General features: G+C 35.8%; 1 protein-coding gene across 1 annotated transcript in view; it reads left to right on the forward strand.

Annotated features, from left to right (window-relative positions):
* Positions 1 to 8833, forward strand: part of LOC112515424 — a 23105-nt gene extending 14272 nt beyond the window's left edge. The window contains exons 8-12 of the mRNA XM_025122239.1: positions 4620 to 4688; positions 4807 to 4908; positions 5528 to 5596; positions 7614 to 7670; positions 8474 to 8833. Coding sequence (XP_024978007.1) covers positions 4620 to 4688; positions 4807 to 4908; positions 5528 to 5596; positions 7614 to 7670; positions 8474 to 8575 — 399 coding nt within the window. The 3' untranslated portion in view covers positions 8576 to 8833. The remainder of the gene's footprint in view (positions 1 to 4619; positions 4689 to 4806; positions 4909 to 5527; positions 5597 to 7613; positions 7671 to 8473) is intronic.
* Positions 8834 to 12930: the final 4097 nt, after the last annotated feature.

A 12930-nucleotide genomic window follows, 5' to 3' on the forward strand; every position in this document is an offset into this window, starting at 1 on the left:
AACATGATCATGAGTTTTTGCTGGAGGAAGGCCAGAGGGTGTCTGAAAAGCCTTCGCAAACTGACTTAATAGCAATTGTAAGGCTTTTCCTTGCATTGTGGTTGAATCATTTCCAAAACCCACGTCATTTTCCGGTAGGGAAGAAGTGGCAGCTATTGATCCTTCGGAATTAACCAACCATTGTTGCAGAGAATCAAAGGACCCCTGAGTTACACGCATTCCTTGAAGAAAAACTGGAACCCCATGAAAATTGAATTTCATCCAAGCCTTCTCCCAATTGTGGACCACTTCTCCTAATGTTCTAAGCCAAGCCATACCCAACACCAAATCCAGTTCTCCAACATCAAAAATCAACACATCCACCGTGAATTCATGATTTCCCACCAATACTTGGAGATTAAGACATTGTTTATCAACAAGTATTTTATGGCCATCCCCCAATTTGATACTAATTCCCGAACAACAATTAAAAGGTAGAGCTAAGGATGTTACCAAATGTTGAGAAATGAAATTGTGAGTCGCGCCACTGTCGACTAGGATGGTAACCGGAATATCTCGAATTGCCCCTTCAAACTTCATCATCTTGTCCCCTGATATCACCTCAGTGGAAAACCCAAAATACTCCAAGGCAGCACACATTCCTGACGGAATCTGCTCGTCTCCTGTAATGGTTTGTTCGTCGGGAGTCTCTACATAACAGAGGTCCCCCGTAGCCAAATCATCTTCATCATCGCCCAACAATAATACTCGTAGCTTTCCTTCGGGACACTTATGAGCCGGTCCAAATTGTTGTCCACATCGAAAACATAACCCTTTTTTGCGGCGTTCTTCCCATTCCGTTCGAGTAAGAGAACGATACCCCCGATCCTTTTGATTACCGGAAGAATTGTCGGAAGTCGGATACCCATACGGACGAGAATTGTGAGAGGACTTAGCATTCAATGAACGGTCCATGGACTTAGGATTAAATGGGTCTCTCCCATCTGGGCGGCCCAATGTAGAAGGGCGAACATCCCCTTGACCCACTGGACTAAAACCAGAACCCTGATGATAAAGAAAACGGAAGTGAGACAGGTTACCTGATGACGGACGTAGCATATCTTCGACGTCCTTTGCTAAGTACATCGCATCTAAACGTGACTGAGGACGGTGTAATCGAACCCATTTTTTGACCTCATYYSKWACCCTGCCACAAAATATCCCAACGCCTGCGCTTCCGGTAATCGAGGAACCAACGATAGAAGGTATTCAAAATCGTCGATATAATCATGGATGGAGGAGGATTGCTTAGCAAGCTGTTCGTAAGGATTTTGGATCTCCAAGCCACTAAATCGTTGCAGCAACTCAGTCTGAAATTGCTCCCAAGTAAGTGCCTCATGAACCTGCATGACGATGGTGAACCAATGTTGAGCCACCCCCATCATACTTAATTGTGCCAAACGTAGTCTGAGATGGGCTGGGGTACTGTTGATGTCAAAATACAGATTAGCTTTCTGAATCCATCCCTGAGGATCAAAACCAGAAAACTCCGGTAATTTGACTTTCTTCACTACCCAAGGTAAACCATCAGCAACTATGTGAAGATTATAGCCACCACCACCACCAGGTCCTCCGCCGCTGTTGTGAACATCGAAGAAAGGACCCGAAAATTGATCGCCTAATCTTGAACCACTCCCTGAATCCGGAAACAGGTGTTTTCCTTGTTGTTTCATCCATCCCAACATGATCTTACGAAATTCGCTGGATTCAGCCCTATCCACCTCCAATGTCTGCAGAGTGGTTTTGATATCGATAACATCCGCTTGAATTTGATGAATGAGCTCCTCATGTTGCTCCAGTCGATGTTGAACAGAATGAGTTTCCATCGATAATCAAACGGAAAACAAAAGGAAATGGCAGTCAAGGGCAGGTCGGACCAATGATGGGTAACGATAACAATTCTATGCAAAACAAGAATACAAAAATGGGAGGAAGAAGATGATGAATTCATTGAACTTGAATCGGATAGATTACAAAGGAATAAAACTCAGGTAAGACCCTCTCTCACAATCAACAGATTGGAGCCTAAACAATTATGAAAGAAAACAAAATACCCACTACAAGATCACCCTCCACTATTTATTCTTCTTTCTCCTCTAACAAACCTCAGCCACGTTTCTCATTTCCCGTTTTACCCCTTCTAGAATACACATGCAATATTCTAGGCTTAGTTGCATCATTTTTAATTAAATCCCAATTCGTATCAGTGTCCGAGTTGATGATTTTGAGGATATTGAACAACTTGCCTGGTCATTACAAACCCACCTTGGTACCCATTTGATGCCTAGGTGGTGCCTTGACAACTATTTCTACAACAACAAACTCTAATAATCACAAGAGTAGTAGCATGCATGGTGGATAAGGACAAGGGGATAATAAAATCAACCCGGGTTCGAATCCTGCCATCTACATATACGCTTGTGGTCACTTGGAGATTCACCTCAGGGCTGGGGGCGAAGCCTACAGTCACAATTGCCATGGGATTAGTCTGGGTGAAGCCTGGGATCACCCATTTCCAAAAAAACAATAGACTCTAATGATATGGACAGTCCTTTAGGTTTTCCTAAGGGTGACCTAAATATTACCTAGTGAGGGAGCTAGTAAGCTAACTTTCACCTTTGTGTCTTAGAAGATTCTTGACAACCATTTTGACATGCATGCATATAAACCTGAAGACATGCCATACGAGTCTAGACAACAAGGGTGTAGCCAGAGTCATGCGACATCACTGTGGTTCCACCTGTAAGACCTGATTGTGAGTGAAAACTTTAGTCATGAAAGGACAAGAAGTCAAGCTGCATGAGGCATGAGATTGGGCCTTCAACAGGATACATTCATAAAGTGCCTCGCATGCTCCTTACTCTTTGGTTATTGTAAATCCTATAAGTTAAGCTGTACTCTACCAATTATTCTCAAAGAAGAAATTCACATTTTTCTCTAAACCTACATTGTCATGTAAACTTTCATTAATAATTTTCTTTAGGTAACAATGATTATGCGCTTACTGATGTACATGTGGAGGTTATGAATTTATACACGGTGACTATGTCATGGTTAATGTATTTATTGAGCCCAAGTCTATTCATTTGAGCCATCACATATGCACCAATACGAGTGACTAATTCGCATCCTTCACACCCTTGGAGTTAATGCATTGATTCTTAAAATCAACATCACTAATTAGTACAGGCCTGAATATATCTGTGTAGCCGAGTTACTTGATCAAGGTTTCTTAATGACTTTGGAGTTCTCATCATCTAAAGAAGATGGCAGTGATAGGTAAAATGGAACTGTACCATCTAAAAGACCCTTAAACATCTGATATCAATGTTTCTCTTTCAAAATTTTATATCACTGATGATATCCCTCAAACATGTTGTAGCTTTTCAGGCTATATAGGTGTATCTGACTTCCTTTGAAGGCTTATCATAAATCATTAAACATGCTTGAGGGAATGGCTTAATGGTCATGATTTCTGATTTTCCAACACTTTCTATGTCAGATTTACTCTAATGGAGGGGAGAATGATTAGATTTGCATGTTTTGGGAAAAATGAAATTTTATAAAGATATTGCTCAAGTTCAATTTAGTGTCCAACTGGGCTGGAATATTTCAGATCTAGGGTAGTTCAGTTTTTATATTTTATTAGCTCATAAATTGTTTTATAACTTTGGTTAGTTTTCTTGTTCCCTATTTCTAGTTAACACTTCCCATCATCTATATAAGTTCAAGTAGTCCTGATGATTATTAGTTATTGAATTGTTTAAAACATATTCCGCTAATCAAGAGTTTTCTCCAAACTTTCTTCCAGTTTTGTGCAACTGTTTGCAGATTGATTCTTGAAAGATTCTAAGCTTCTGTGGTATCTAGTTATTTAATCATTTTCTATAAATTTGATCTTTGATTCTTATCCTACCTAGTCATCAGTAGCATACTGGATCGTGGCTATTAGGCCAATTACTTCATCCAATGATTTACTATATATAAAATTTCGAGTATGATTTTATCCAAGAGAATTATGGCTATACAAAGTATTTCAAGTGGTCTGTCAAGATTCAAGTCAAGAGTCTTACAAGCGGCAAATGAGCTGAATGATGATTTTGGGATATGTAAATAAGATGGTGGAATTTGATAACAGTTGGAGGAGGTGGTTAAATGGTTTTGTAAGATGTGAATCTTAGGATCTTGAGCTAGTATCCCAAGTGGATTTTATGCTCACCCTGTTTACTTGTCTGTCTGTCTGTTTGGATTGTTGTTGCATACTTTTTTACTCATTTCCGTTTTTAGCACCACCTTTAGTATTTTCAAGTTTTTATGTTCTTTTTCTGTAAAAAAATTTGAGCAAACTTTACCCTTTCTTTTCACACACTTTGCACAAACCGGGAGTCTTCATGGTAACAACTGCCCTACTCGAGCTAGAGGCCAGGCCAACGTACATCACCCCCTCCCCCCACAAAAAAGAAAAAAAAGAAGAGGAAGAACCCTACTGGGTTTGATTTACAGTGGATTCTCTGTTGGTTTACTAGGTCGTGATTTGTATCTATATCATTATGCATCTTATTTTGACATTTCTTTTTCAGATAAACACTTTAATGGCAAATGGTGACAAAACATCACTGAGAAAAATGGTTACAGAGCCCATGTACTCTGTAAGTTTTTGTTTCAGCATGGCACTGTGATGCACAATTGAATTTATATTATGTTTTTTCCTGCTTTCTCTCTGCCTATAATAACTCGAGTTCTATGTCTTTTTCTTTTATAACACAGGCACTCAAGAGTGAAATTAAGCAAAGAGAATCTAGATGGAATAAAGTTTACTGGGAAATGATAGAGCCAGTCATTAAAATTCGAACTCTACGGGCTCGAATGGCAAGTATCATTTCATAAAGACACTATTTTTTTTTTTTTTGCATTTGTAACCAATAGAAAGGCTTGTGCACAAACAGGTATCTACCGGCCTCTTTTACAAATATATTTTAAGCATTTCAAAACGACTTTTGTAGATTCAATTGAAATAGACTAATAAGTGTTTCAAAGCATTTCAACTGACAACCTTCATTCTACCGGCCTTTGTTTCATATGTATTTTCACATTTCAAGGAATATGTTGTCTAATAAGTCCTGACCTGTATCTTTGCATGTTAAACGTGAGTACTTTGTGCTGTTTTACTACGTACTATGATTGGGTGGTCGTATATGCAATACTGAAATAAGTCGGGTAGTGCCCACGTTGGACTTGCCTTCTTCTAATATGAAATTTCCTTCTCTTTGTTACTTAAGACCTTAACATAGCTCTTACCAACCTTCACTTTGATGATTGTTTCTACTTCAGGTGAAACGCTTGTATAAGTGATTGCTATACTAGATTTGCATTGTATTACCAACTCCCCTATTAAGCACATGGAACATTTTCTTAGTTGAAGTTGAAAATGCATATATGACGATGAAGTGCATGTTTTTTTTCCTCATCTTTTTCTTTGTTCCCTCAGATTGGAGTTGATCGTGATGACCTGAGTAAAGTATTCATACAGCTGACACTTGAGTTTCTCTCTAAACAGGTTATCCATGGATTCTCCCTTATTGCAACTTGTTGAATGATTTCTGTAGTGGGTTGTAATGTATCTATTTATAAACTCAAGTTGAAATATTCTTCTCCTTTGTAATGGTTCTTCTTGTATTTCTTCTGCGAGTTAGCCCTCTATTAGGGACCAATCTTGACCAACTTTTGGGGGAAGATAGTTTTAGTTTTATTACCCTTTTGCCTTGAATGATTGCTTCAAAGTCGATTTTGATAGAGATCGTTGGAAGGAGGTTAAGACATCTAAACAAAAATACAGAAGTGAGTGTACCCTGAGGCTCTCTTTTCAATCTCCTATTTAGCCAATGCCATCAACTGCATTGTTCATCATTTAATGGGTGTTCAAAGAGTCTTTGGAGATTCACATTTACTCTTAAAAACCAAAGAAGATTGGCCTCCAGTACTTTTGTAGGGTGAATATGTACTCTTACACAGTAGAGTCCAGATAATCCTCTTATTTGCTTTTCATAAGTTATGCCTTTTGATTTGAAGATGACCCCTGAAATTACAAAAGCTGATTACGTTGTAGTCATGGAAGCTTCCTAACATTTAGACTTCAGATAATAACTCAAGGAGTTCATTTTAGGTTCAAGAACAAAATGGAGAAATACATTTTAGATCTAGTTATGTTCACTTACACTTGCTTACGTAGAAGAAGCATTCCAAGATTGATGTTAGTAGGTTTGAAATTATGGCCAGCAAAGCTAGGGTTACAAACTGTACTGCTCTGTAAATGGTGCCCATGGAGCATGGACCAAATATTAAAAATCAGTAGAAAGGCAACACTTAGGTGCTCCTGTCCTTTACGGGGCTACTATTATCACATGTGGTACTTTTGAGCGACATTGCATCATGGCAAATGGAGACTAACTATTTATGTTGCGGGTAAACCATGGTGCCCGACCTTCGGCTGACTAAATTTATGGGGTCCAAGTCTACTACGACATACACTTGAACATGGCATAACTTTCCCTATTGAGAAAAAGGAAATGGCATGGCAGACAACAAGAAGTGATATCAACCAAAGGGTCATTGGCCCAACAGTACTGGTGTTACCGGTAGGCCCAACCTCCCCGGAGGTCAAGGGTTCAAACCTCACCAAAGGTGAGGAGTGTGCGCAAGTATTTGTCGTATATAAATATTACATACGTCAAAAAGAAAACAAGAGGTGATAGCACCAACGAGTTTTGAACTAGGATCTCACACTTTGCCACTAACTTGTGTGTTAAAGTTTTATTTCATTGCCATATGCCAAGAATCGTGTCTCTATATACGAAGAGCCAAAAGAGTAGTGGTTGTCTTTAGACCAATGCTTGACCCTTCTTTGGTAGAAGTAATTCTTTCTTGTAATGAACAAATATTTGGTGGTCAATTTTTAAATATATACTCTATGATAAGTCATACTTTTTCTCAGTGACTTGAATCCTTTGTAGGTAGTACTATAATGCCATCTTTCCTATTTTTACTTTTTATTTACTGTAGCAGCTGGAAACAACTACCGAATGCAAACTAAAAAGGTTCATCATTATCGGCATGAGATTCATGAAGGGAAGGCTATACAATATCAGTATTAGGTTCCTCATATGATATATTTACTAATTTTGCAAATTCAACATATATTCTTTGCATAGGAGAGTTGCCATTTATTCTATAAGCTTCGATTTTAGATTTGCTTTAATTTGTTATAGAATGTTGCAAATTCAAATGGAAGTACAATTGAACAAATGACGTGACATTTTAATTGTAACAGTGTCACATAAGGTCAGCCTAGTTGTATAACAGATAAAACATTTCATCGCTTCAATAATGTAGCTTCTTGGGAACTAGCCATCACCTAAGCTATGCCTTGACAGTTCACAACTTACAACTTAGTCCGGCATTTATTGTTGATAAATATAGTTCGATCAGTTAATTAGATCTGTCTATGTGCTTTTGGCATATATATTTTGCTTCTCAGATGTTGGAAACTATTGATTAGATTGTATTGCTTGATTCAGAAATTTGAGGCCTACAATTCAAAAGGGGCTGTTGTTGCTGGAAATAGGGATAAGGAGGTATTGGATTGATGCACTTTGTGTGTGTATATACATATATAGGGGAAGGTTCGGTTGCAAAAGTAAGTTCCATTGTGAACCAGGGGACAAAGGAGAGTGTGCCATGTGTCTGAGACATTTAAGGGATATTCATCATGAATATCTATCATTCATCATGTATGTGTTATCATTCATCATGAATGTTCAACGTCCTATTCATGATGAATGTGGACAACTGGGGACATGTGTCACGCTCCCCTTTGTTGCCCAATTCACAACGGAAAAAAGGTTTGCAATTGAACTTCCCCCCTCTTTTGTGTGTGTGTATATATTAGTTGTTTTTGTACATATAATAATCCATTGTGAATTTATTCCTCTTTTCCAGAATCTCAAATGCTGCAAGTTCTTTGCCTACTGTCTTAACTCTTAACGTAGCTCTTATCCTGGATCATTGCTTGTTGCTCACCATGCATACATATAAACACACACACACACACACACACATATATATATAGGGCGAGTTCAAGGCAGAACCCTAAAAGAAATAGAGAATGGGGGAACCCTCCACCAAGTTATTAAAAATAATTGTACAACAGGGTTTTATCGCATTGTAGTTGCACATTTAGATAATACAGGTGATCTACAAATTCATGTTTGCTTGTTAAAGTACCAGAATTTGTTCTCATGGTATGCTTTTCTTTAACTAAAACTAGGCGAAACTTGGTCAATAAACAAATAGAAAAGACAGATTATTTCCTTTTATTATCTATCCTTTTATCTTTTATTTCTCTCATCTCCAAGATATTTACCGGTTGTTTGTTTAGGTCCTTGTTCGTGATATATGGGTTTTCGAAAAGTCTCAGTTTCAGCCTGCTGCATATTGGCGTCTGTGTGGACGAATTCCTGTAAAACCAGGTAAGACTTGATTAAAGCCGAAATCATTTGCTGCCAGATTCTAAATCCTATGTAATACTGGTTTAAGGTGAGATAATTTAACGACAAACATGTAATATTCTAACTGTCAAAAATTTTGTACCTTTTTTCCTTGAATTGATTACTAGTCCAAATCGTAGGTAAAACCATCATGGTAATAATCGATAGCTTGAATTACTGTATTATTATCATCTGATATTAATAAAGATTCAATTCCATCCTTCATATTCGGTTATTCTTCTCATCTAACTGCACAAGCCAGGGGTTTTCACAGAAACAACTCATCTATCCTTTGGGGTGGAGAACAGGTATGCATACATCCCGCTCTTTCCAGACCTTGCTTTCGAGTGAGATATGCCGGGTTCATTTGGTTTGGTTTGGTTTGGTTTATATTCTTCTCATGTGAGTTCTTGAGTTACTGTCTGGTATAGATCAATCTAAGTCTGGGAGGCTTAGTCCACACAAACTAACATAAATTTAGCTTAATTCATACAGACAACTTAATCCATACAGGTGCCTAGTGAAAAAGCAACCAAACACCTCATTAGTTGCATGCAAGCCAAGTTCTAGTACAAACAGCTTAATCCACACGGACATCTTAATCTATATAGGGCTTAATTGAAAAACATCCAAACCGCCTCTTAGTTCTAGTACAAACAACTTAAGCCACATACATGGATACCAAGTTCTAATGCTAATATGATACGGGTGATTAGGGAATCAATAAGCCGATATTAGGCAAGGGCGTTTTCGACATTTTCTAACCATTCTCATGTCTTCCTTTTGCTTCAAAGAAACAGAGGCCAAGGATGTAAAGATAAAGATTACTTATCCTCAAAGCAAAAGCCAAAAAGCAGAATATTTTTGAAGCAAACCTCCTATTCCTTCTCCATCTTCAACATGAGGAAGGCATCAAACTGGAAGCAACCTTCTATTCACATGTGAAGAATAACTTCAACCTCATCTTCAAGGAAATCTCTTCAGGTCAGTAAAATGAAAACCACACCCACCTCATTTTGCCCCTTAAACATGTTATTCCACAAATCAATCTTAAAAAATCCCGAAAAAGTTATATTTTCTCTTTCAACACGATGGACCCGGGCTGTCTTATGTGCAACAACTTGTTCATCTACCGGTATCTCAACACAACCACGAGATGCCCATTTTGTTATCTCCTGGTTTCTGGTCATCACGTTTTCGAGTCAGTGATACAATGGTTTAGATGCCAAGCTAGCAAGACTGTTGTTTTAGGTGGTTCACGTCCACGGACCATCACAGTTTTAGAAGATAAACCGGACCCTAATGGACCACCGTTGCACCCATTTGGTTCAACGAAAGGTGAAAACGGGAGAGACGTGGCGGCTAAACCGAAAGCGGCTCGGAAGACGGTGAGTATTAACCATAATGTAGAGTATATAGAGGATTATACAAGCAATAAAAAGAGAAAAAGGAAGGCAATGGAGCAATGGCCTTCAATGGAGATTGAAGGAGATGAGTTAAAGCCATTGAAGTCCATTCTAAAGGTGGGTTCCAAGCAAAATATGAACAGAAATGGTGTGAATGAAAAACTAAATGTGTGAATTAGGTTTGGTTTTTTTATTTAATTAGTCAATAAATATATAATCAATAAAATATTATTTGCATTCTATAAAGTGTCAATTCTTATATAATTCTTGGTTTTTTAGAGGAAAATAAAGTTTGAATCTACGGATTTCTGACATTTATCGGTATAAAATATTAAAAAATATGTAATCTTTTGAAATAGCTTAACAGGTAAGACATCGAGTATGATTCCCGAAGGTCATGGGTTTATGTTGTCTTAGGGTGCGTTTGGTATACTGGACAAGAACAAAACAGGATAGAGATCGTTGTCTCATGTTTGGCATAAATTTTATGTGGAACAGACAGGAACATAGTGGAACAGACTTATATTTTATCAATATAACCTCAAAATAAAACTTAATTATCTTCTAAAACATCAAATAGGTCTCTCTTTTACATTTTATTCATTCTTTATATTTAATTTATCGTATTTTATGTTTCTTAAATTTCATTTTACTGTCCTCAAAATATTATTTTTATACGGTTTCTTTATTTTTATTAATTTATGTAATTTATTATATATTAATAATAAAAAATAATGTAGAAAAGAGATAAAAATAAAAATAGAAAACCACAAACTTTTTATTTGGTGTCATTTTAATTGTTTTGACGAAAACTTCAAATGATATATTTTGTTATAAAAAATAATTATTCTATTATAATTTAATAAATTACATAAATTGTTTTCTTGATTTTATCACCGTCAAACGTATTGTGTAAGATTCACGCATGCAATTTGTTGTTTTCGATGAATTTTGTATGTTTTCCCTTGATCAAAGTAGTAAATGTTCGATTTTGATCTTACATGAGTGATTGTACATGTGATAGGTGAATTCTTTTGTTTTCTGGAATCCAAGTTTTGTGAATGTGATGATACTATATGTGATCACTAGCCAAATTGTTTTCTTGATGCTTATATTTTATTTACTATTTGATATTTAATCCATTTTAATTGATTGTGCGGCTTGTTGGTAGTAGTTTTTTCTTCTTAATATGGAATGCATATAGATTTGCTTTGATAATGGATTTTTGATGCTTATATTATATTTACCTTTTTTCATATATCATTAGTTGATTATGAAATCATGTATTTTTGCAAATGTATTTTTGCAAGTAGTAGTGGTTTGATGTAAGTTATACTTTGCATACCGTATTTGTTAACGTTTATATTGATTATTTAGTTAAAAAAACACTAAACAGCTCACTGGGAGTAAATTGGCCATTTTAACCAGTTCTGTCCAGTCTTGTCATGTCTTACCAAACGCTGAACAGCTGTCATGTTTTGTCCTGTCCTATCATGTCTTATCTGCATACCGAACGCACCCTTAAAGAACTAGGAGATTGAGTGACTGTTTGTCAAAAGTAACACCTTTCATTCGGTAAGTTTTGAAATTATAAGATGACCAACTAGATTTGATTCCAGCCAGTAAATATCAATAAAAAATTCTGTTAAATGAGGAGTAATTTTATTCTTTTATTGATTTTTGTTTTTTACCCAATCAAAAAAACCAAAAGGACCAAAATCAAGAAATCAATTTTGATCAGGTAAAAAGATTAAAAAAAGCGATAATAAGATGAAAATATCCCTTATTTAATGAAATTTTTAGAATAGGAATAAAAAGTTGTACATTTTTTTAGTAGGATGGAGTAAAAGTTCAAAAATACATTAACATATTTTGTAGATGTAATTAAAAAATGGAATATAAAAAGGAATCATGTAAATATCCACAAATTTTGAGAAAACACGACGTGACTTAAGACTTGTTTATCACTGTTCATATTATGTTAAGTCTGTGACACGTCTAATACATATATATTTATAACACGACACATTACAATAAAATTGGCTTTATAGAATGTTTAGATTGTCTAAGCATCCTAATAAATTACTTTAAAAAACTTAGATTTATAAGACAAAATTACAAAGCATCATATCTAAAAACGTTATAATAGATTTACAGGATGTTTTTAGTACGTTTTTAAAATAAATGTCTTATTAGCTATTTTTATAAGACGTTTTTGAGAAGTGTCCGATAAACCCATCATACATATAAAATAGTTAATACGACATTTTACTTTTAAAGCGTCATAAGTTGCCTAAAAGTGTCCTCTAAAAACTTGTTAAAACGTCATATAAATCTATTGTAACGCTTTTAGATAAAACATTTTTTGGTTTGGTCTTATAAACCTAAGTCATGAAATAATTTTAAGGACGCTTCTACATTTTATGCGTCCTATAAAATCAATTTTGTTATAGTGATATTTGATTTCTCTTACACTTTCGTAATGTCTTATATGTTAGTTTTTAATCTATAACCTAATTTAAATTGTTTATATCATCGACTCATTGAGTAATAGTAGAAAACATATATCTATACATATAATATTATATATGATATAGAAATTTATCGTCACGTCTTGAAAAACACCATGTCTCCCAAGACTTGAAGCTCAAACTCGCTTTTACGTCATCTAAAACTAAATTATATATATACTCCCTTTCCAAAAAAGATCAAGACCCCAAGCACTACACTTAGATTTATTAGATTTGTTGCTAAAATATCGGTATTAATTGAAAAAATCAGTAATTCACAACCGCTGATGAAGGATTCCTTGAAAAGTTAAGGATTAGTAATCTTTTTTAGAAATCGAATGAATTCGGTCTTATACATACGCGAGGAAGGTAATCAAAAAAGAAAGAAGAGGAGTTCTTCTTTCTTTTATCACTTAGGAGCCGTGTGAGATG

This window comes from Cynara cardunculus (genome assembly GCF_001531365.2).
Source record: "Cynara cardunculus var. scolymus isolate 2C chromosome LG 7, CcrdV1, whole genome shotgun sequence".
Taxonomy (NCBI): Eukaryota; Viridiplantae; Streptophyta; class Magnoliopsida; order Asterales; family Asteraceae; genus Cynara; species Cynara cardunculus.